We start from the raw sequence: 26,325 nt of genomic DNA on the forward strand, positions 1-26,325 counted from the left end.
AGTCTTTTATTTCTATAGACCAATTAGTGAACATCCTTAACGACTGAAGAAAAGACTAAAAATAGCCTATGTTTCTGCGCCCTCTCATAGGTCCACACATGCAGCACCAGAGCGCCTCGTAAAATTAATGTTGTCTGACTGCGATGATTGACTTTCATTAGACATGTCGGTGACGGAAACTTTTCTCGCCGGTGGACGCGATATTTACGTGTTTATCATCCTGTAAATCTGTTATTTGTCAAATCGACAAAGGTGAGTGACTTAAACTGTTAATATTACAAATCGGTGTATAAATTATGACAAAGAAAAAGCACAAGATGAGTGACAATTGAAAGAAACGAAGTTTGATCTTGGATTTGAGTGCAAAATTCGGCAGCCATGGCCCATGCAAAAGGTGGACATGACATAATCATAAAATAATAATAAAAATAAAATTTTCTGGTCAATCACTCGCTGTATAATTTTTTTGCAGAATTGAACTGCCTAAATATCCTGGAAATCAAACTATGACTATTGACCTTGCCCCTGGTCATGCTGGTAGTACTAATAGTATATCTGGATTCTGGTTCCATACATTACAGCAATACGCAGGTCGCAGACTCAGTATTGCTGTCTGGTAAGCAGGTACGAATTGAGACGTCGTGAATTGAGACGTCGGAGCCGGTCAAACACAGAGGACTAGCCTACATCCCGTATCCTACCACTCAAACAAGCAAATCTCTTCACGAATTCACTCACCTTGCGATCCTACATCATCAGTTGAAACAAACATCTACTAAGTTTCCAAAAACAACTTTGTCATTCCTCAAAACTACAAGTAACTTCATTAATAAAAAATTGAAATCATACTTTTACCCGTTATTGAAAATTTTGTTCGATTTATGTGAACCAAAAGAAGCGCATGCGAGTCGAGTTCAGTTTACCAAAATGGTAGCTCCTGCCTCCTGGTCACCTCAGATATAGCGTCAGTATCAAGCTGCTTATGAAGCGGTGGATCGGATTGGTTGAAATCAACGCCACGTTTTTGACCTTACAGGGGTCAGAGATATGCATATATTCATGTATGAAAACAGCGATGCGGATATAGTATCATCACGGAACTGAGAATTGCGACATTTTCGATGTTTGTACCAGGGAATTTCAGACACGGAGACTCCGCTGAGATTTCGACAAATTCGTCCAAAAGGTAACCAAAGGGTTGGGGATCGCATTTTTAACTATCACTAAATGTTTCGGAATTGAGGTCGGCTAAAAAGTAGACAGTTTGGGGACTGTAATTGGTGTAGATGTCACATTTTGAACAGTGAGCGATAAGTGACCAATTTGATGCTCAGCACAAGTGACTATCTTTACTCAGGGTACCTTGGTAGGCATGATCACAAAAGTAGTTTTTTTCACATGGAAATTATTTTGTTTAATTAAAAAGGTTATTTATTATTTAAAAGGGCATTTCGTGATCCACAGCCTCATCCCCACTTTTCTCAAAAAAAGTTGAGATTTTTATATCACTGGAAACCTCTGGCTACATAATGTTTATGTACAAAATATTTCTTGCAGATTAATTTGTTTTGCAAAGATATCGTGAAATTTGAATTTCGTTCTGGTGCACCAGAACGAAATTACAACGCATTGTCTAGGTATGCCAGGCAAACACATTTGCTAGTCAGCCAAATTCACCGACAATGTCAATGCATTTTTACATAGAAATTTAAAACAACTGGCCGAAGAAAGAAACCTACATAAATATGTTTTCTATACTTCACTTGACCCAAATATATGATTTTTTATGGTGATAAGTCACTCGCTCATGGAATTTTAGAGGATTTTGATAGCAGTTCCATTAAAAAAGCTGCTATCATAATGAGACTAAGATCTAGAAACACCCCGAAATGCCGTTTTGGGGAATTTTGCTAGCTGAATCTTTTTGACATTGTTTGATGAAAGTCAATCTTTGACAAGATGTAACTTTGCTACGGAAAGTGCTATGAAAAAAAGGTTTTCAGTTTTGGCGATATTCACGCAGGGACAGGCCGAAAACCTTACCTCGATCGTAAAATCCAGCCCATGCATGTCATAAATAATTCATTATTGCATTGTGTAAATGTCACTGATTGTGTCCACGTATTGTTATTGCACCTGCGAAAGCAGAAGTCATGCTGAATTTATACTCGATCGCTGGATCACCATGTGAATTCGCCTATTAAAAAAACAAAAAAACCTCTACGACTAGGTTGTTAAGCATCGAGCACGCTGACTGGCTTAGCAATTATCAAAGTAGTTTTGTAAACCAATCAGGTTAGACGTACTTTACTGGCGGGTCACATTAATTCATACCGTAAAAGGCCGTCACGTTCATTGATTGGCTTACGATTGCGATGAATGGTGTTTGCAACCAATCACAAAACGGGTTATAAATAAAATAAGGCGCCCATCAGAAATTTTGTACACGTCCATGATGCGTCATGCCACGAGGTAGCGGAGGCTTCGCTTTTTCTGCGTAAAGCGGCGAGTGGTATAAAGTCAGTTTCACACCTGTGATCTATGGAGCATATCATAAAATCTCTGAGCACATCCACAGTGCATTTGACAGATAAAAATGACATTTGCAATTCTGAGCAACGGGATTCCATGAAATGGACGAATGTAAGTTATTCTACAGGATCGGTAATAATTAACAGCTGGTCTGCTGTATTTGAAGTGCATATTGAAGTTTGTAAGTTTGTGACTTCGTATGTTATGTGCAATAGATATTACAAGAAGCTTAAATTGGCACGCTTTCCTGCAATTTGTCTGTCGCTTGCGAAAGTTATTTGGAGTTCAGGGCACGTCACACCGAGTGTGACGTGACCTCGCTGGGCATATACTTACTTAAGACTGTCCTTTTTCACATAACGCAGACAAAGTAGGGCCAACTTGCCTAGAAAAGGTTAAATTTTGGCAAGAAATATCTCTGTGTAATGCTATGCAAGTCCCACATCACATCGATATCGGTGATCGTGTTTTTTTACTGAAGTTAAGCTAGGCTTGTTTCCACCAGCGTCATGCACGTGACGTGACACAGCTAAAATAATCGACCGGAAATCGGGGATCATTAAGTTTACTGATTTCAGTGTTTTGAAATTTGTTGACGTTTGAATGGCGAGCGGTCCGAATTTTGAGCCATACAAGTTTACGTGGTGAACTAGGGTCAACCATGTCTGTAGCTCATATATATCAGCAAAGTTATGGGCAAATGTCTGTTTTTAAAATTTTCTGCAGCCATCAATGACAGTGCCTTACAAATACAATGACTTACTGTACAAAAAAGCAAGTAATGCATCATTTTTCACCACGGCGATCCGTTTTACACAAAGGTGATTTTATTTTATGAAATCTAACTATCACTGCATGATGTATGAGAGGCAAACCTTAGTTAACACATTTGCTAGTCAGCCAAATTTGCCTAGACCGGGGCCCAAACACAATACATATTTACATCGAAATTTAAAAGAACAGATTGGACAGGCTGGTCAAGGAAACCTACATAAATATGTTTTCTATACTTCACTTGGCCCAAATATATGATTTTTTATGGTGATAAGACAATCGCACATGGAATTTTAGAGGGATTTTGATAGCAGTTCCATTAAAAAAAGCTGCTATCATCATGAGACTAAGATCTAGAAACACCACTGAAATGGTGCTTTGGGGAATTTTGCTAGCAGAATCTTTTTGATGAAAGTCAATCTTTGACAAGATGTAACTTTGCTACGGAAAGTGCTATGACAAAAAGGTTTTCAGGTTTGGCTTTCTTTACCCAAGTAGGGGTAGGTTAAACAGCCTTTTAAAAAGGGTGATGTTTCAAATTTCTTAGGGAACCAGCTTATTTGATGTGGCATGATCTCCTGAGCAATTTGACACCCTTTTCATCCAAATCGGCCAAAAAATGAGAAGGTGCCGGCCAAAACAAGTATTTGGACGGGGGGGGGGGGGCCTGTTTGGGGTCTGAAAATCAATATATTCATCAATAATCATTATTTTATGCCTAATTCTGTTAAAGTTGGTTTTGGTTAGCATGTAATTGATGTCTAGAATTCCATTTTTGAAAGTTGCATAAAAATTGGAGTTCTCTTTTTCTTAAAATGGCCGTTTTTCGTCCAAATAAGGATGTGAGGGCGCTTTGCATAAAACATGCACACGTTCTTTTCACATGAAAATTTAATGATGTCAGTATGAAGATAATCACATGTGGCACATCCTCAAGAAATTTGGGCATTATATTTCTTTTTGTTTGACCGTGGCACCATTTTTCGTATTCTCAGGAAGCCTTCCATTGAAACGTACACATTTGAAAGTGCATTGACCCCTGTACAGTTGAATGGGAGCGTTCTATTAAATATTCAAATGGCTGCCAAAATCAAACCGTACAATGTAAATCGCTCAAATTTCTTGAGCAGGTACTACCTATGATTATCTTCATACATACACCATTGAAATTTCCGTTTTAAAGATCGTTTGCAAGTTAAATGCGAAGCGCCCTCATATCCTGATTTAGATGTAAAATGGCCATTTTAAGAAAACGACAACTCCAATTTTTATGCAACTTTCAAAAATGGAATTCTAAACATCAATTACATACAAATCAATACCAACTTTAACAGAATCAGGCATATAATAATGATTGTTGATGAAAATATTGATTTTCAGGCCCCCAACAGATCCCACCTGTCCAAATATTTATTTTGGCCGGAAGCAAAACATTTTTTAGCCAATTTGGATGAAAATGGTGTCAAAATGCTCAGGAGATCATACTGCATCAAATAAGCTGGTTCCCTAACAAATTTGAAGCATCATCATTCTATAACCCACCACTAACTCAAGGGCTTTAATTTGGTATATAAAATGATGCAGTTTGATGGCAAATTTGAATTTACCTAGCATAGGCCTACCTACAGAAGTATATAAAGTACCAGCACTTTTTAAACTACGTCGCCAAGTTTCTGGTGTCCAAATTTCAAAATTTTGTATTTTCCTATGGGGGATTACACAGTTAAGCCAATTACTGTGGTCGCAACTTTTTGAGTTGAACGTCGCCCTCTATAATAAGCAATGTGGACATACCTAACCTTGGGCTTCCCCACGGTCATCTCACAACCAGGCATGCCAGCCCAGGTTCTCTACCCGCAAAGACAGTGAAGTCAAATTTCAAAAGTGTGCAGAAAAGCGTAAGAAATGAAAATGCACTTTTTGCGCTTGCATGTGCAGGGAAAACCTTGCTCGAGAAATCTAGCCAAGAATTTGCTCACTGATTGATAGCTTCACATTCTAGGCTAGAGACCATTGCATTTAAAATCTAGTCGGATTCACTTATGCATGACACCGTGTAAAGCAATGGAAGTTCAGAAGTAAACACAGCCGATCACGATAACCGATCGCATCAAAAGTGTTGCTAAAATTCAGTGTTCTTAATTAACGGTTAATTATAAATGGCGGTTAATTAACCGGTTATTTAACGTTAATTAACCGGTAAGATTGGTTAATTATGGTTGGAAAATATATAAATCCGAGCTCGGAATTCAATATGCCATCATACTGAAGAACATTGTGCAAGTATTTAATATGAGCAGATAAGTGTTCTTGTCCACCTTTAGCCTGGTTGAAGGTATACGGGGATGTGCCACGGTTTTAGGGTACCTTTTCAGCAATTTTGGTATGGGTAAGGACAGGGAAAATGTGCGATGCGCAAAAAGCGCCGCCGAAATTTGCACATTTTGGGTCATATCAATTTGTAAGCGCTCTTCATCATCATCATCAGTCGGCTGCGGAGCTACAAGCTTTCAAGCGACTACAAGCTTTCTCCAACTATTGCGATCTTGGGCAAGCGAAACAATTTTGGACATACTGTACATGTAAGTACAGTGTGCGCGGCAGTCCCAGTTTCCTCTTCCCATGTGGTGAATATAAAGAGCATATATTCTTTCACAGGCTCGTCGTCTTCAAGACGCAGTATATGGCCGAGAAATTTGAGTTGATGAATCTTGAGCAATTTCATATTTCATTGAATTTACAACCGTATGACAAAACAGATGAAAATAGTAACTTTTTGCACAAGATTTGCAATTTAAAGATAATTGTGGCCATTGCTGATTAAAATGATGCTAGTATTATATGGACAATAATAGTGTGCTCTTTCATTTAAAATGACATAAAATTTGAAAAATATTGTAAGGAACACTTGAGGTTTTGACTTGGTCAAAAAATGTGCTTGGATAGGTAGTTTTCAACAGATTTACCACATTCACCTGCTATGATGATTGAATTGCATTATCTGTTGACCTAATGGGGAAAAGTGTTTTTAGGGGGAAGTGTTAGCTTTTGTTTGATATAAAACAAATTCTGATTGGAAGTAGGTACATGTATAGAGAAAGTCAGCAATACTCAGCATCCAAAAGTATGTGTGGCACATCCCCATACAAAATTTTTCAAAGACCCCCCGACACACGGATTTGTACATGTGCTCATCATAGACCATGCATATTCTATGATGTGCTGCATGACACTCTAGGATTAGACAGCAAGAAGAAGATTACTATTTTATTATTTCCAGTGAACACTGAAGTGATAAAAATTAAAAAAGCATCAGAATATTTCAAAATTCATAATTAACCTATTTTACCACCGGTTAAATATGATGCGGTTAATTAACCGGTTAATTAACCGGTAAGATTGAGGTTAATTAACCGACTAAGAACACTGCTAAAATTACACTTCAGCAAAATTTCCAAAATAGGCAAATATTGCTCAAAAGATACAGTTGACTCATCGAAATAACTTTCATCCAAATTTCAATATTAACAGAATAAATAACCTCTGGTGTCGGTGTAAAACCTTGCACCGCTATCCCCGACCGAAAAATGATAGCAATGCACCCTAGCATCGAATGCGTAACTATCGTGTGCAAATTCGAAGCTAAAGTTCTTGAGTAAGGAAAACCTCATTTTGGTATCAAGATGGCAGATCCGTGCAAAGGCCATTGAAAGGGCGAATAGCGGATTTGCCACCTCAAGCTATAATCCTAGTATCCTACCCTCCACTGTTGTGTTGCCATACATAAAAAACATCAAATTTTAAGTAGTGTTGAAGTCAAAAAATTCTTCTAATTTAATACATGAAAGCATTTATAAAAAAAAAAGCATTTGTTTCAGGCTACCTACAAGAAATAAACTCAACTTTTTTTATAAAGTTGTTGTGTTATGTTTACCAACACAGGGAGATGGCAGCTTCTTCTGAGGAAGTCCTGCTGGTGACCAATCAAGTACGACATGCCAAGAAAGATGGCACTCTGTATCTCATGGCTGAAAGACTGGCTTGGCAGGAAGAGAACAAAGATATCTTTAATGTCAGTCACCACTATGCTGATATCAAACGTAAGTCTTTTTTTTGTGTGTAAATGTTAGCATCCTGTTTTTAAGGTATGGTTCAATTATCCACTATCCACTAAAAATCTTATTTCCAAAATTTCAGTTCTTCAAAGAAAATATAAATTGGACGATATCTTTGTCTTTGAATGAACGAACCTGCAGGAAAGCATGAACATGTGTAATCGTAGGTTTCTGATAGTATAAAGATACTTTTTGTAGTAAGTAAATCTGCACAGTGCACACTTGGTTTGAAAAGACTCTGATATGGAGCACTGCATATTTTGCTAGACTTCAGCATTTACATGTATAGGCAATTGTATTCTACCTAAATATCTTCCTAAAAAGTGAGTATTTTGGTGGTGGTGGGGAGGCATGAATATGAAACATGAAATTGGACATTGTCATGCAACTTAATTATTGGTTAGAATTCATTATTCTTACAAAGAATCTTGAAAAAGATGAGCATGAATCAAACTCTTTTCTTGTAAGTTTTTCAGATCTCTGCACAGCAGATTCTTTGCACGAATCGTGATTGATTTTCGCACTGTGAGAAAAAATTCTTACTCTTAAAGAAAATAATACTGGAACTATGAATATTGCCGAATGCAGCAATTCGAGATCCTGGGAATATACCATATGAAATTTTGGAAAAGAGAGGCGTTTATTCAAAGATAATTCCTGGAAAATTGTTAAGTAAGCTTAAAAACGGACAAACTATGAACTTGGGATCAATGACTACCAGTCAAGGGCTTAGGTAGCCAGCCGTGTAGGGAGTGTTTTACACACCCACATTAATTTGTAAATACACACCCAGTTTTTGCCCACATGGCCTATACTTTGTACACAAATCTTAAATTTACACACCCAGTTTTTTAAATTTACACACCCAAACCTTCAAATCCTGCCTAAGACCCTGCTACCAGTTCACTTTTGGGTTTACAATGTAATTTTCGCCAATACCAACACCATTACCATTACCGTGGTAAGCTTACTTAAGCAAGATAGCATAGAAATTGCTTGTTTCAGGGAGGAGTTAGGGGCGTTTATTTAATTTGGTTTTTCAAAAAGACTGGAGGGGAGGATAGACAGTAATGTAGGAATACAAAGACAATAATATATGCACATATTATCCTTTTATCCCATATATTATAGAACAAAAGATCAGCCCAGAAGGAAGTTCCAAAGTCCAGTTGCAGATTGTCCTTCACAATGGCAGTAGTTCCAAGTTCCATTTTGCCAATAGAGATGGTCCAGCTGTGCAGAAAAAGGAACGCACCGATATCAAAGAACTGATGCAGCAGCTCCTGCCAAGATTTAGAAGTATGGCAAATAAGGAACTTGAGCAAAAGAACAGGTTTGTTTTATTCATCTGAAATTACTGAAAGGACTAGCTAGGAGTAACTTCATAGAACCATTATAGACTGCGCATAAAACAAGTTTTCTGCGGTGAACAATATGACCAAGAATTTAGATTGGAAATTGACTGAAATGTGTAGCTCGTAGAAGAACAGAGAATTGCTTGTATTATCTACTGAATGAGTAACCCATGTTAAAGAAGAAATGAAACAGACAAAACATGTTACACAGTAACGTTTCAGTCTCAACATAATAGCTTGAAACTGTAGCAAGGTATCAAAGCATGGTTTACTAGTATGAATTCCTTTCAAATAGTATTTCAGTATACCAACTACCAAATTTATGATAGTAGTTGGGTATATAAAATATATCTAAAATATTCAGTACTAAGCTCCGTTTTAAAACCTCATTTAATTACCAGGGCATAGTGTCAGAATTTTGTTGCAACAAAGTTTTTATTTGTATAGCAATGGGCTATTACAGTTGAAATCCATACAGCTCCTATGACAGACATGTATCAATCAGGAACCTAAATGGATGACTCCATTTGAAATCTACACTACCTGTGTGGGAGATTAAGGTCATGTCTTCCGTAGGGGGTGTATGGATTTCAAATAGAACAGCCCAATATGACATATTTCTCTGTAATTAATAGCATTGCAAACCAATTATCAAAACTATATTCTATAGCTAACATAATCACTCATGATTTGTTCTAACAGAATGCTTCAAGAAAATCCTGAGCTATTTCAGCTGTATAAGGATCTTGTTATCAGTGGTGTCATGTCTGCTGAAGAATTCTGGGCCAGTAGGAAACCTGTAAGTATGCTTGATTACATCACAAGATCCATCCATCTAGTTGTGTGGAGATATCGACTGGTATCTCGCTAACTATATGGATTGATACAGACACAGAAATGATTTATTACAAGATCAACTTTTCTCATCCTCTCTGTCGTTGTGCCAATATCTTTTATGATGAGATGTTTATTTGAGGTGCCAAATCCTTGGCCAAACAGATTAATCTGTGCACAATTACCATAAATTAGATCAAATGAAATTAACCCAGGCACTCCAGGACATAACATACATGCCCCTCTGAAGAAAATACAAATACTTTGTATCTATCTCATTTGAAAGATTAACTTCATTACAATCACTAATAGTGTTTCGCTTCCAGGATTAAATTAATTAAAATCACTAATAGTGTTTCAGTTCCTATGTGTTTTTGACCTGTCTGTAATTCAAATCAGATTTGTGAGTTTGGAAAGATTCTGCTGAAATGTTGGACTAAATATCTTGCTAACCATATTGGCAGAATATGCAGATTGTATCTAGTAGGGAGTGGGATATTCAGTGTATTTTAGTTGGATGGTAATATGAAAAATGCCCAGGCCATCCAAAACCTGTCGATAATCACAGTTCAGAACAGTCATAATCGTGTCACCCTTGTTCCTGACTGCAAAAACTTTCATTTACTGTAACTACCATTGCAATGTGTCTTGTAGAAATACAACAGCCTCAGGGATTTGCATATATAGAATATTGTACTATTTTCTTTGTATATAATTTGTATATAATTGTTCAAGTGAAAGATGACTTGTTTCATTTCATCACACCCATATGGTTTCTGATTTGTCTGTAGGTGCTAGAGTCTCAGCCAAGTGTGAGCAGTAAGACCCAAACCACAGGTGTATCAGCAGCATTCCTATCAGACATCAAGCCACAAACGGATGGATGTAATGGAGTCAAGTATAACCTCACTGCTGATATTATAGAGTCTATATTTAGAATATATCCTGCAGGTAATGCCACTCTTCCAAATGTAGACAAATAATTTGACAACTCGAGGTTCACTCCAGGATGTATGTAATGCAGATAAGCTAAGAATAAAATGTTGCAATTATTATGCATCACTGTGGGACTCTTTTAACTACCATAGTGTGATGTATTTGTGGTTCACATTGGTTCTTTGTCATGATTTCAGAAAAAATAAATCATTTCACAGAAGATGCTATGAGTATTGACAGCAAAAAAACGTACCAATGTTTTCTAATACTCTCAATATAGCATGATAAGCTTAAAATAGGCCAAAAATGCAAAATACAGCTCACTTCCGGTTCATTTAAGAAATTTAACTCCATTTCCGGGTTGAAATTCAACATGGCCGTACCCATGTCACAGCGTGTTGATATGACTTATCAGTAAATATGGGATGAAAATTTCATCTGTAAGTACATTTTGATACAAAATTATAGTGAATTTGAACCCGGAAGGAGACATATTTTATGTCGAATATAAGGTTTTTTTAAAAGTGTAATGGACATCAAAAAACAAAAACAAAAATTAATGGCTAATTCACGTCGAAAACACAATTTTCAGGGCAAATAACATTATCCTGCAAACATTCGAACCTAAATGATAAACCTGGTATCTGATATATTTTGTACCTGGTATTAATCATGCTGATTTTTGTTGTACAGTGAAAAAGAAACATGCTGAAAATGTACCAAACAATATGACCGAAAAGGAATTCTGGACAAGATTTTTTCAGTCACAATATTTCCACCGGGACAGAATCAATGCAGGGAGCCAGGATCTTTTCACTGAATGTGCTAAACATGATGAAAAAGGTAGGTGAAAAATGGAAGAAATTAGACTAGGATTCAGCAAGGTCCTTCAGCAGTGTCCACCTGCTCTTCCCGATTATCGCATAAAAAGAACTACAATGCTGGACAAAATTAGTTGGAATAAAAAATAGAATGTGCACCTTGTAATGGACATATTTTTGTTATTTTTAGAGTGATGGGGCTTTCTTTAGTGTCAAGTCTAAACATTGCCCTCACCTCCAATACCTCCCCCTGCCCCACCAATCAATGTTGGGTACTACTGAGTGCACATGAACAAAATGTCAGGATTCAACACTGATCGGAGGGAACGGGAGCTTATTTGCAATACCGTACTAATTTCATTCCAATCCTTTTGTCCAGGGTTGTAGGTCACATCTTTGTAGCATGGTGCTACATTGTGTGTGATCAGCAACTGAGGTGCTGATATGATGATGACGTGATTCAATAAGCCAATTACAACCCCACTTCCATATTTATGCTGTAAACAGCACCAAATCAGCAGATTGCTGAAGAACCTTGACAAATACTAGAGAAGGTGTGGACTCTGGAGCCTCTGCCAATTAATTGCTTTTGCTTTTGTAATATATATTTTCTATTTGATTAATAATACTCTGTTACAGTCTTTATTACATTTTGCATCATTCATTGTAACAGATTTACAAGAAGAGACTATGGATTTCATTAAGGATCCATTACTGAATGTAGAAGGCTTATCTGATCAAACACTAGGAGAGGTAGGTATATACAATTGTGAGGACGTCTGTCAACATTTATTATTCCCAAATATATGGAGTATTTTGTTTTGAAATTGTGCTTGTTGTATGAACAAGAAAATCATAATTTCTTAGCACTAACCTGCATATGGGGATCTAGAACCCCATAAGTATCACCATTTGAACCCCAAAATGTAACATATAAATGTAGTACAGAGTCCCTTAGTCTGGACCCCCTTCTCAACCCCCAAGTAGCAGAGGCTAATACTACCACTGTCCCATACACAAAATAGCAAAATGATATTTACAATTTATTGTCACATTCTTTAAATTTATTTGGGTGTGTGTTATGGTGTATAAATATTGAATAGATGTTAAATTGTGCTTATTTGTCTGTTTGTTTTTAATCCAGGGCTATGGTTGTACATTAGACAAAACCAATCCGTCATCAAGCAATGCTATCAATTCATCCATCATTAAGAGATTTAATCATCACAATACAAGAGTATTAAGTGTGTCACAAAGCAAGTAAGTTGACTCTCACCTGTGTAAATCATAATCACAATGACCAAATGACAGGTGATTTACAATTACCAAGTTTGTTTGTAAAAAGAAATACATGAATAGGAGGGAACACCAAATCTTCACAAAATGAACATTCCAGAAGGTCTGATAAAGCCTAACAAATTCAGATTTATTTAGTTCTTGTTAATAATCATAGCTAACACATTAAAGGGAGGGGTGTGACCAGATTGATAATCTTTATCCTAATATGGAGATCAGAAGAAAGCTTGTGTTTTTCTCATTATTCCAGTGAAATGTTAAGCCTGAAATTTGTTCCATCTAGATGTTATAAACAAAATAGTCATCTCCTATGGTGTTTACCACTCATAATGTGTGTTTTATGGGCCGTTGTGAAAAACATTTTTCCTTCTGATGTTAAAACCTTAGTGTCTATTTGTAAATTTGAGTTAAATAAAAAATAGTTGTGCTTATGTTGCAAAAAGGCTCTGTCTGTTTTGTATCATGTTTTTTTTTTCTATTTCATCACTTGCGTTGTTCCATTCACAGATCTAGCTCACTACTTCCAAATAACGTACCGTCCACAACCTCTACTAGCAACTCTAACACTAATAGCAACAACCACAAAACACAACCCAGGGACAATGAGAATGGTGAACCAAAGGCTAAACGTGTCAGACTCAAAGAGTCAATCAGCTATGCTGACCTTGCACCCAGTACTAGTGGCACACCAGTAACTCTTAAACTGGAAAGAACTGAAGGCTATTATCATGGCCCTACTCCAATTAGTGCTTTTGAGTATAGTAGTGCAGAAGAGGTTATGGGTGCAATGCACAGAGTACATGAAGAAACAGTAGCAACCAAAACAAAAGCATTTCAGGTAAGGTCTATTTGATGACAGTATTATCATAGTACCATGGAGTAAAAATTTATGAAGTTGGGGATGCACAGCTTGGTAAGATGGCAGCAAAAGATTTCTGTGATAAGGCTAACCATTTGTCAGGCTTGCGCATCTCCTCTGGCCAATATGTTATCCTTGATAATGATATGACTTGATTAAAATTCATAACCTTGTAAATATACACAATGCAAGAGACCCATTAAAACTTATTTATATGCCCCTAAGATGTATGGTTCCAATTTATGACTGCTTGTTTACACATTACAATGCGAGTAAAATCTGTGTCCAGCGAAAGTGTCATAGTGGAATTGAGGATTCTGTTTCTTTCAATTTTCCATTGGCAGTATTAAAAATAGCACAAGATTACTTGTTGGGAGATAAATTAGACAAAATAATGCATGTGGGCATTTCCGTGCAAAAGTGACCCACTGGACATATTTTTCATATTGGTGTAGCAAAAGCCATAGCAACAGTATTTGCATGGAATGTTGACTTATTATTATCCAGTGCACCTATGGCAGATAGCATGCATAATTTCATGGAGCTGCTGCATTTTTTCAGGGTGAAAATTAGATTTTAATGTGTTTAGACGTTACTTTTTGGACAGTATGAATCTGACATTATAAAACTGGTCTATTTCAGTTTATAGTATTTCTAAAATATATGTGCATGATCAGATACACTTAGGTTTCAAAAGAAGGTTTGAATACAGGCCTGAACAATCACCAGTTGCAAGCAAATTTTTCATCTTTTTCATTGGAAAAAAATCCACTTGAAATTTGTGTGTTGGGATGTTACTTTTTCTGTCCACAACTGGTTATGCCATTGATGGTTGTATATTAGTAAAATCGAGGAAGAGGACTGTCATTTTATTATTTGATATTTTAAATTTGGGTCCTAAATGTAAAATTATTGTGAAATTTCATCACTAGAAACTGTTATTTGTGAGAAATGACCGAAAGAAATCTGTCCGCAAAATTTCTGTCCACTGCATAACGTCCCAACAAAAAACTTCAACACCCTGAATAATTTGGAAATACATCAACAGAGCCTGTTTATTGATCCCCGCATAAACCTCTAGCCCTATTGTGTGTTAAATTGTCAACTTTACGCAGATTGATTGCAAACTTGGAGAAGTAGGGTAGATCAAGTTTTTTCCGTCCACATAACATCTCAACATAACATCCCAACAGCAATTTTTTCAGACAAGCAAAATGTACTTTATTTTCAGTTGTATTTATTTATAAATGTATATTTATCACTTTTTTGCATTTCCCTACATTTTTGAAATCCTAAACACTTCTTAAAATGAGATGAACTAGCATGTACATTTTCATGCACTTTCTGTCCACAGTAACATCCCAACAAAATTTCACATCGTTTTGACCAAAAAATGCATACATTGGAATTATTAAATTAATTGAAACATGGATTTTACTAGTATTACATTGAAATGTTCCAAATATACTTGAAAGATCTTAAGGATGTTGCATTTTCCTGTCAAATAGAACAGAAATCACTAATTAGTGGACAGAAAGTAACATCCCAACACTCCGTTCCACTCAGAAGCACATGCTGATACTTTGAAAATGTATTTTATAATGTTGAAAGCGGAGAAAATGAGTTCACTTTAGCTTAAAAGTCAACATACATCATTAAAAGTCCTTATAAATAAATATCATGAACAAATTGCATTATGTCATAGTGGACAGAAAGTAACATCTCAACAGTATGAAATGAGCCATGTGTCCAGTTTTGTGCAGACTCAGTACACGGTCGATCTTACCGCTTCCGATGTTGATTAAGATACTTCTTGCATCGATCCCGAGATGCGGAAAAACCAATAGTCATTTTGTCCCACATAAATGAATAAATAACAAAAAAACCCGATCCCCGGTGGACTCACCCAAAAGGTGACGTCACACCATATGATCGTCCTTATCCTCCTTGGTCTCCGACTGACACAGACGTGCCTATCGATTGTTCATAGCACTGTGTATCAATTTCTCGACCAAGGCGAGATATACGGTTGTAGTTTCACACCTTAGGTAAAACCAAACCGGTATTGTTCGGCTGAGGATAGTTTTGACGGCATTTTCTGGCGAAAAAGTGAAAAAAACGATCCAAAACTTAGCTACATATCGTGCCTCCGCTTGTATACGGGACACACGAGCAATTCAAAATGGCCGCTCGTTGGCGCCATTCATTTTGTTTCCCACGTAAAACAACCATTGCAGCCTGTAAGTTACAATAGATGTTTGTACATACACATTGTATTTCATGTACGGTAGGTTATTGTTGCTATGTTAGGGTGATTACTCTATCGTTATGTCTTCATTACCGTCCGATAAGACGAGTTAATCAGATATTCATACGGTGGGGATTGGTAGGGACCCGTCTGACATTTTAGTAATAAAGTTAGCCAGTCCTTACTTTACCACTAATGTTAGCGACCAGCCTCCGTGCTCAGGTTTGCTTACTGGGCTTGAGTCGCGTGTTGGGGGGTAGTGCCCCCTCCCTTTCTCCTCGCTTCGCCTCGGCCCTGTCGGGCTTGCCCTTCCCTGGTGACGGAGCGGGACCCACACCGCTCTGTTTCACCCACAGGAGTGCTCACGATCTTCTAGATGTCTTTCTTTTGCTTAGGACTCTCCGAGTTCCAGCTTGACGATTGGGATAGGCTCCATCATCGCCATAAGACGAAGAAGAAATCTACCAAGGGCACTGGTAAGGTCGACACGGTGGATTCTGCTGTGACAGCCCCTATGGGTCATGGCAGGTCTGCTTAAGGGGCTCCGGTCCCCGGACAAGCAGGCGGTTCCTTCGGGACTGCTAAGCGTCCAAAGGCTCAGCAGCCAGCGAAAGCACTGACTATACGTCGGAGCAAAGTAGCAGGCAGCAGAGCGGTAACCACCAGCGAAAACCCTAGCGGGTTTTGCAGCAGGAGGATACCAGTCGATCACGGTAGATTCTGCTGTGACAGCCCCTATGGGTCATGGCAGGTCTGCTTAAGGGGCTCCGGTCCCCGGACAAGCAGGCGGTTCCTTCGGGACTGCTAAGCGGCGTCCAAAGGCTCAGCAGCCAGCGTAAAGCACTGACTATACGCCGGAGCAAAGTAGCAGGCAGCAGAGCGGTAACCACCAGCGAAAACCCTTGCGGGTTTTGTAGCAGGAGGATACCAGTCCTCTAGCCAAAAATCCTCACGGGTTTTTAGCAGGAGGACACCCGTCTGTTGCAGGCATATCTACGGGCTCAAACAGCCACAGTAGTAGCCAGCGACGGGCAGCATGCAAGGGTACCCGGGCTTGCCTGGGTTGAACCCTAGCATGCATGGGTTCAGCAGAGACGATACATGCTAACGCTGTGGGTGTAGTCTTAGCAGAACCAACTGGGGTGTCACAAGGCAGCGTTCCATGGCGGGACCGCCGAGTGATACCCTGGGCCCTAGAATAGCTGCTGGCTGTCCACAGGGACTGGCTGGCGATTATTCAGGGGTTGGGCTCGCAGTCTCTCACGGGACAGCGACCCAGGTGCATTCGGTGGCAGCTACAAAGACGAGCTACGGCTTGACTTCAGTGGTAGCCGCTATGCACCCGCCCATAGCTGCCGTGAGTGGTCCGCCACACACAGCGACCTTGGGCGAAGCTCTAGAGGGTACAGTAAGTAGCTTGAACAGCCTAGCTGATCAACAACCCACTTATGTCCTCGAGAGCCAGCGGAGCGTGGGTGATCCATTATCGTCAATGGGTCAATTACCTCTCTTGATCGATCACTGTCAAATCAACAGGCGTAGCTCCATTGATTGACGCTGCCTATTCAGGTGGCGAGGTGATTGATCGGGGTATGCACGCTCAGCTACCCGTGGTACTAGGCAAGCTCCCTCTAGCCAAGGGACAGCCGGTATAGCGGGTACCCATACACACGGCTTGATTCCCTTGCGGGGAACGCAGTGAGGCATGGGTACAGTGGTACACAGCCGGGAGCCCTCACGGGCACCACGCTGGAACCACGCGATACAGCGGTACACAGCCGGAACCCTCACGGGTACCCATGCTAGTACCAGCGCCGGTACCACGCCAGCACACAGCTTGATCCCCCAAACAGGGAACGCAGTGTGGCGAGGGTACAGCGGTCCACAGTTGGGAACCCTCAAGGGTACTCCACGCTGATACCGCACCGGTACCGCAGCACTCGCTTTAGTCGCCACAGTCTCTGTGGCAACAAGGGGAGGCGGTGCTGGTACTGCAGTACCATGGGGTTACCCTGGTGGCGGATCTTTTCAGGGTCAGCTGCCGGCTGGGTATGCCCGTGGTACCCGCCGCAGGGTGTTTCTTCCACGGCCTAGCACCGTGGCAAGTGTCGCCAGCGATGGCCACGCAGTACCAACATCAGCTGTTGACCAGGCCAGCCGGCATGGGGCTAACCCAGATCTTGATCAGGGTAGGCCCGTGCTGCTAAGCGCTAGGGACGACGGCTGCGAGAGCATGCGGACCCAGTGGTGCCATGGCGGATACCTCAGGGTCTTGCGGAGTACTCCCTCTTCTGCTGGCAGGTAGTCGGCGAGCCACCCAGTGGTTATGCCTTCTTGCCCGCTTTCAGATGCCCGTCCTCAGTTACCGTCATCATCGGAGCATGATACGGATACTGTCGGAGCATGAGTCCGGTAGTGACATCACTACAGTCTCCTTCCCCCGCTGCCCCGCGAGGGGAGCAACAGCACTGATCTTCCCCGGACACCCCCTAAGGGGGAGTCCATGGAGGAGGACCAGGGGATCCTTTCAGTAGGATGCTCAGCTGCTGCTTCCTCACAGGGACGCCTGCACTCTCATTCCCGGCAAACCTCACGGGTAGATATCGAGGGCTGTCGAGCTCAGTAGAGCTATGACGCCGCGTGCTTGCACGCTTCCTCTGCGTGTAACGCGGGAGGACCACGGGACCTACCTGAGGGGATCCGAGAGGGACCCAGATGTCGTCAAGCGTATCACGCTCAGACAACATCTGAGCTCTTCCGCGAGGTGAGCCTATTAGCGGTGCTAACAGCTAGCCTCAACGAGAGCTCCATGGGCCTAGCCCATAGGGTGTCCACTCAGCGCCGGGGGGCGGGGCCTGCCACTCCAATCGCTCAACGCGATGGAAAGGCAGGGTCCTTTTTCTCTTTGGATGCTTCTGCGCCACGGTGGAGGACCGTGCAAAGAAGCTACCAACGGGAGCACTCTGAAGAAGTCGGAAACTGCCCTTACCATGGGTAGGAGCTCCGACTTCAGCAGGCCGTGCACCACCAACAGTACCCGAGCCCACTACCTCTGTAGCACCCATTTCTGGGAGGCGCAAGGGTAGCACAGGAACAGCTGGCAAGCCCGAAGAAGAGCAAGCGCTCTTCCAAGGGAAGCTAGGCAGAGCATTCCTGGGGGCTCAGCGGTTTTTCCACTGGGGATCTCCCAGTGGACGACCGCTATGGCTTTCACCCAGAGGTGGGAAACCATCTCTTTGAGTGCCTGGGTATGGTCAGTGGTGAGTGGGGGTTACAGACTGGCAACCCAGTCTCCCCACATTCGTCTGCACATTTCAGAGGTCCACAGTAGTGCCGTCAGACGGCCCCAGCGTCGGGCACTACTGACAGGGATCACACAGCTTCTCACGCAAGCGGGCGATTGTCCTGTCTACCCCCCGTTCTACGGGTGATCTTGGAGCCATTGGCTCCAAGGAATACCGGCGACGGGAGCCCCATCCGGAACCGCAGGCTGTTGAACACGTTCTTCAGGCCCAAGAGGTTCAGAATGGGGACTCTCGCCTCGGTGCTAGCCTGCCCCATCAGGGGCATGGGAACAGCATCGCTAGATCTCTCGGACGCCTATCTGCATATGCCAATCGCCTCTCAAGATCGGAGGCATCTGCGCTTCTAGGTACAGGATCAAAATTACCAGTTTTGATACCGCCATCCGCCTGTCCATCTCTCCCAGGGTGTTTAACACTCTTGGTCAGAGCGGTGGCAGCGCACCTGAAGCACAGGGGTGTCAACATCAGTTGCTACCTGGACGTTTGGCTCATATACGGACGCACTCCACTGAAGACTACGGGTCTCATGGGGTTGATAGTCCGTAGGGTGCGGGACCCTGGCGTTTTTGATCAGCTCAAAAAAGTCCAGCGTGGTCCCGACGAGACACCACTTTTGTAGGGGCCCAGATCACCCTCACGGAGGGGTTCGCGGTGCTCTCACCCGAGCGGGTGACGAACATGGTGCGGTGTGCCTGACTCTTGGCCGAGTCTCGGGCAAAACCCGCTGTGGCATGGATGAAGGTGGTAGGCCTAATGGCCAGTATGGTAGACCTCGTACTGTACTGCCCGTTTCTACGTTAGGGCTTACCCAACCTACACCTTCTAGCCTGCTTGCAGGCCCAGTCGTCACCAATATCCCTCGCGGTTCCGTTGTCGGAGATCGCGCGAGAGGAACTCTGGTGGTGGACCCATCAGCCCAATTTGACCCAGGGTGTCAGGTTTCCTGCACCCCGGTATGTCACGTAGTGACGACCATAGCGCCAAAACGGGGCTGGGGGTCCACATCACGGAGACTCCGTCTCGGGCCTATGGGGGCCATAGAGACAGAGTTTCACATCAACCTCCTCGCCACGAGGAGGTGATCGTGGAATCACATACCGTTGTCCTGACGGATAACACAACCGTGGTAGCCTACCCCAACAGACAAGGGGACTCCGGGCCACCACGATTGAGCCTGCATGCACGACACCTGATAGGGTGGTGCAAGTTCAGGCAGATTACGATGAGAGCGATACACATCGCTGGCGTCACCAGCATCCTCGCGCACAATCTGTCACGAGGAAGGGTGTCGGGACCAGCAGAATGGTCCCTTGCTCGCAGAGGTCGCTCAGAGCGATCTTCAAGGGATGTACCACCCCTCGAAAGATCTGTTCGCATCTCATCGCAATCATCCACTGCCGGTGTACTGCTCAAGGGTCGCGGACCCCAAAGCATTCACCGTGGACGCTCTGTCCATAGACTGGGGAGGATGACAGCTTATGCAGTCCTCCGATCTCACTACTCATGAGGGTGGTGACCAAGATCGGGTGGGAAGACTGCATTGTCATTCTGCTGGCGGCAAGGCCGCTGGCACTCCCCGAGGTACCAGATCTACTCCGGATGCCCGGAGCGGAGGTACCCAGTCTATCACTAGAGCACCTGCAGTTAGCTGCATGGCCCTTACCAGGATCGCGCAGCGGAGGGATACTTTTCATCAGAAGCTGTTTTTCTCATCGCCGGGGCTAGACGGAAGTCTACCCTCCGTACGTATAGCCAGAGTCTGGCTCCATACTACGCTTGGTGCTATGAGACAAATAGCTCTCCCGCTAGAGCCTCTGTGCTGCTAGTTCCGGAGTTTCTGACAGAAAAGTTCCAAGCAAGACTTCAGGGCCACTGGGGCCAGCTATAAGTCAGCTGTCCTCTCCATTCACCGAGGTTTCGAGACGGGTTGACTATCATAACCGATGGTTACCTTATTAGTCTACGCCTCGACGGTATGTTCAACAGTGTCTACCAAAAGGAAAGTGATCCTCCTAAGGGATCCCAACACAGTCTTAGATTACTTTAAGGGTCACCTTTGACCTTCCGCCAAAAGCGACGCTTAAATACGTAACTCTCAAGATGGCTTTCCGGTTTGGCGTTGGCTTCGGGACGGCGGTGCTGAGTTGCACACGGTCTCGAGGTTAGCTTCCGTGTTCACAAACACTGGAGCGACACTGTTTCAGCGCTCTGTTCTCGTGACTACGAACGGGCGCGGTGCATACCGACATTCGTCCCTCTCCAATCCCCAGGGTTGGGCAAGGTTCGCTGAAGCCAAAGATAGGCTGGGGTGTCCGATAAGGCGCTGCAGCACTATTTCTTCCGAACACAAGCCTTGCGAGGGACTCACGACCGCATTCATCACCCTTACAGAGCCTTTCGGTCCAGCCGCTGTCGCAATGGCTGGTCCAGGTGTTGGTGGGGTCCGGGGGCTCGCGAAGGTTTCGCGTCCCACGACCCACTCGACACGAGCTATCTCATCATCTTGGGTATACCGTTCGGTTGTCCCTTGAGGAGATCTAGCAGGCGGTGTCCCGGAAGCCACCTTCGCCCTTCTCTACGATACTTCCGTTTACGTTAGTAATCAGAGACGGGCGGGAGGTTTACCGGGACATTGTTCGGGCGATCATAATACGGTGGTGTACGGGTACCAGGTTTTCAGACTATACAGAATACTCAGCATGGTAAGAACCAGTGTCGCTATTCTTAACCACCAAACTTATTAAGTAAGGAGGTTTATGTCTGTGATCGCGTGGTCTTTTATGTTTTCCCGACCGTTGGGAGAAAATATTTCTGACCTCGCGAAAACCATCGTTACCGCTCCCGATCCCTGATCAGATGCTGACCAATCTTGTACCTCCATCCGTCGGTTACTTGCTAGATCGATCTTTCAGATGTTGATGCAAGAAGTATCTTAATCAACATCGAAGCGGTAAGATCGACCGGTGTACTGAGTCTAGTCCCAAACAAAAATGTTTGGTAGACTCATAACCGTGCGATCTTACCTTTCCGATGTTGATTATCCCGGACCCCGGCCACCCCCTACAAGTTTGGTCCGAGTAGGGGATCCCAAGTCGGATACGGGACGATCATATGGTGTGACGTCACCTTTGGGTGAGTCCACCGGGGATCGGGGGTTTTGTTATTTATTCATTTATGTGGGACAAAATGACTATTGGTTTTTCCGCATCTCGGGATCGATGCAAGAAGTATCTTAATCAACATCGGAAAGGTAAGATCGCGACCGGTTATGAGTCTACCAAACATTTTTGTTTGGGACTAATATCTTATCTCTTTGTTGCCAAAAGTAGTTAGTACAGGTCTAAATACTTCCAAAAAAGTAAAAAGTTGGGATACACTGAGACATTTGAAATTCTGACCTTCATGTCAGACAGTGGGTCACTTTTAGACGGAAATGCCCATGTGCGCTGATGTTGATGCATCTAATGCACAAGCCCCGAGATCAAGAGTTAAAATCTTTCTATATATCATTATTTATTGTATTGTCCTATCAAGTCAATATATATATATTAATATCAATATTGCAGTTAATCAAATTTGCACCTATTTTGTTGTAGGCGTTATCATCTAGTATGGCTGGTGCTGTGATGAATGAGCTGACACCAGGAGGAGCATTGATGGGTGCCAGTATGCACCAACCTCTTCATGGTAAGACATCTCTCTCTTTAGAAATTGAAAGTTGCCATATTTTTATGGACATATATCGCCCATTCTACAAAATCCGGTGCCAATCCATTATAAAAATTGAAAAAATAAAAGTTGTTCAAAAAGACCTGCTTTTTGTGTTTTTTAAGAGTAAATGTATCACTACTTTCAGATGAAAAAAATTGCCAACACCACTTGCATATTTTTCTTTCAGGAAGTCATGATGTTTTTTAACACTAAAACTCAATGTAATGTGAGCTACGTTACCGACTACAAAATGGGCTGGTTTTACTCAATCCAAGGTCATAAAAAACAAACTAAAGATCACTTGAGTGAAATGTAAAACAGATTTCACCATTTCATTGAAGTTTTGAAGATGCTTAAATGAGTGTGTAACGTAGCTCACAGTAACGTATTTCACTGGTTTTTAATGTTTTTAATGTGATTTGCGAACGTTAGAACGTTATGTCGGTTAATTCTAATATAAATGGGGTTCGACCACTGGTAGCTTTCTCATATTATTAGGAAGTACATGTAATACAAGTGCATACTATAGAATCCTGGTAACGTAGCTCACCAATCTTAACATAGTCGGTCGAAATTTCAATGTTTACAACATTTCTATGCCAAAAATGCTACAGCATCACGATTTTTACTGTGATTTTTAAAAACCTATGAGTGTTTCCTTTCAAAACCGCAAATTACATTGATACCTCTGTTTTACTTCTTTCCAATAACGTGTGTTAAAAAGGTAACGTAGCTCACAGCGTTTTGGTGGAAAGTGCAATTTATTTTAGAATTACACAAAGACGTTTTAATCACTAAAAAATAATGTTGATAAACAATATGATGGTGCGTTATCTAATTAAAAACAACAAATATGTAAAGAAATCGCATTTATTCAAAGAAAATATTCAGGGTTAGATGTGACACTTGAGCAGTGGAAACGCATTTTTAGCGATTTTTGAGCCTTTGCAATGGTTAATCAGGCTGAAGAAAGCATTTAAAGTATGGAAAACTATATATGTCCGTGTAGATCTCGTTGAGTTCTACCAGAAAAACAACATATTTGATGCCCTAAATGCTCGACAAAGTGTTTGTGGACCAAAGAATGGAAAAAAGGCTATTGGCACCGGATTTTGTAGAATGAGCGATATGTCCCTTGTTCATATGATGTCTTGTTCCATGAAAGAGCAAATACCAGCATATCTAGTACACAGGCTGCCCACTGCACTTCTCCCCATTCCAGAAAAATACAGCACTAATTTTTTGGGATTAAAAAAGTATGATCAAGTTCTGCCAAATGAAACAGCTCAATTCTAATTATTCATTTAGTCCTAACTGGAGATAAAAGAAAAAGTTCACTATTTTACTAATTTCTTGAAAAAAGAGCTAAAACATGCATTTTAGGCATGTTTTCTGACAATCGAGTCACAAAAATCCTAATTCACCCCTTGTTTGTTCACACCATCAAAAACGAAACATAATATTACTAGGGTAATGAGAAATATATGAGCTTTCTTCTGATACCAAAATCTTACTTTTGATGAAGAAAAATGGGGATGAAGTTGTCGATTGGGTCACACCACTTTAATATCATGTCTTCTACAGCCATGAAGTGTTTTCAAAAACAATTTCCAAACATACACAATTCCTTATTTTTTCAGCTGTGTATAGTAAAGAAATTCAACATGACCTGAAGAGACTCTACACATCACTTGCAGAGCTGCTTAGACATTTCTGGTCCTGTTTTCCTGTGTCAAGTAAAGCCGTGGAAGAGAAATTGATGAGAATGAAAGGAACATTAGAGCAGTATCAGACCAAGAAGTTACAACCATTTAAAGACAGTCTAGCTAAGCAACATATTGGTCCTAATGTAAGTCAACAGTTGCTGAACATTCTTGTTCCTCTCAGAATTAATATATTGTAAGAGTAAAATATATATTCCAGGGTTCATACCAATCTTAATACCCATTAACAATTATTTCTCAGAATTACACTAACATCCGAAGAACACCAACTTCACAAAGAGACAGAAAACCTGTGAAGAATTGTTGATATGTGAGATGACCATTAGCCCATCAAAACTAGAATTCTCTCTCCTTCCAGCTACTACTAACATCAACAATAAAAACCGCTGCATGATATGATCATAGTCTAAAGATGAATGTCATATTTTGTTTCCTTACAGCTAACCATCCATATAGAAGAACTCTTGGAAACGGCCTACAATAAATACAGTGCCTGGCAAGCTAAGAAAATGGGCATGTCAAGACGGTGATGAATACTATAGCAGCATAGCAAAGGACATTATTACAATTGCTAGCTGACTTATTATTGGACAGTGTGTTTTATTCTGACTGATAAGTATCCAGTTGTTATCGGTTGTGGTCTGAGTTGTGGTGAACTCTGTGTTTGTGTGTGCAGAAGGTTCTTTCAATTTGGTTGAATTCCATATTCATAATCTGTACACAAGTATTGTGACACATAAATAAGAGGCACAAATAGACATGGTTTGTATTTAGTACACTTGATAAAATGTTGTAAGTTGAAAACCAATCAAAAGTCCCAGGCTCAGTATGCAGGGGGTGCGGGGACCCCCCTCAAATTTGGAATAGTATACAAAAAGTCCAAAATTTTCAGAATTTGCGAGCGTAGCGAGCCAAAAAATCAGGGTTTTTACGCTTTTTTGGACAAAAAAGGTCCAAATTTTAGGAAGAAAGTCCACTTTTCACAAAATTTGGAAAAAAAGGTCCACTTTTTCAAAATCAGCACCCCCCCAAATGAAATCCTGCGTACGGGCCTGAAAAGTCCATTTCTCATATTTGACCTGCCACAACAAAATGAGTATAAAGTCGCAAGTTAGTAGTGTCGAGACATCCCGGCTGACTGAGTTGATGGCTTTGTTTGCCGCACACCTGTTCAAGCCAGAAGTATATCTGTATGTCCTTTGTGAATTGGGACACAATGGGCCATTCACTAAGGAAACAAAGACCACCACTGCAGTAACCAGGGTGTTATGAAACTACCAACTTGTGACTTTACGCTCTTTTCATGGTGGCAGGTCACAAAAGAGTAGTGGGATTCTTCTTCTTCTTCCTTATAAGTGCCTCCCTCATATGTATGAGTATTGTCGCACTGCGTACAGACAAGCTGTAGATTCATAGGTATTCATAACCAAAACCCACTTTATTACAATTTAGTAGCACAAGAGTTGTGATAAGAGATTTCAAAAGATTTGTTGTTCATGAAGCAAAAGAGGTTATATCAAAGAGTGGAGACTCCAATAGCCCAGTGTGATGGTATATTATATACCACATTGGATTGTTATGCATGGGGACTAACATAGTGTACATCAGCTACATCAGGTATTAATTGGCAGATGCCCTGATAGTTGGTGTCTTATTGCATTGAGTGTTTGAAAGGTATACATATAGCCAATGCATAACTCACACTGTCACCACAATGTATTGTATGTAGAATGCACACATGCATGCACTCTACACAGGTTTAAGTTTCCAAGTAATGGAATCATTTCAGGAAATGTGTATCAACAGACAAAATTA

The 26,325-nt window shown here is 41.4% G+C and overlaps 1 protein-coding gene across 1 annotated transcript; it reads left to right on the plus strand.

The window, feature by feature from the left end:
• Positions 1-106: 106 nt before the first annotated feature.
• Positions 107-25,279, plus strand: LOC140155786 (general transcription factor IIH subunit 1-like). The gene is made up of 12 exons (XM_072178750.1): positions 107-252; positions 7,249-7,406; positions 8,553-8,754; positions 9,479-9,575; positions 10,402-10,561; positions 11,240-11,389; positions 12,041-12,120; positions 12,512-12,627; positions 13,171-13,501; positions 22,672-22,762; positions 24,427-24,635; positions 24,951-25,279. Exons 2-12 carry the CDS (start codon positions 7,253-7,255, stop codon positions 25,038-25,040), a joined length of 1,680 nt encoding a protein of 559 aa, XP_072034851.1. The 5' UTR covers positions 107-252; positions 7,249-7,252; the 3' UTR covers positions 25,041-25,279.
• Positions 25,280-26,325: the final 1,046 nt, after the last annotated feature.

This window comes from Amphiura filiformis, chromosome 6 (assembly GCF_039555335.1).
Source record: "Amphiura filiformis chromosome 6, Afil_fr2py, whole genome shotgun sequence".
Taxonomy (NCBI): Eukaryota; Metazoa; Echinodermata; class Ophiuroidea; order Amphilepidida; family Amphiuridae; genus Amphiura; species Amphiura filiformis.

Bases quoted from the DNA above. Each gene is read 5' to 3' on its own strand.
- LOC140155786 (XM_072178750.1), top strand. From the start codon at position 7,253: ATGGCAGCTTCTTCTGAGGAAGTCCTGCTGGTGACCAATCAAGTACGA. The intron at 22,763-24,426 runs GTAAGACATCTC...TTATTTTTTCAG, and splicing joins TATGCACCAACCTCTTCATG to CTGTGTATAGTAAAGAAATT. The intron at 24,636-24,950 runs GTAAGTCAACAG...GTTTCCTTACAG, and splicing joins AGCAACATATTGGTCCTAAT to CTAACCATCCATATAGAAGA.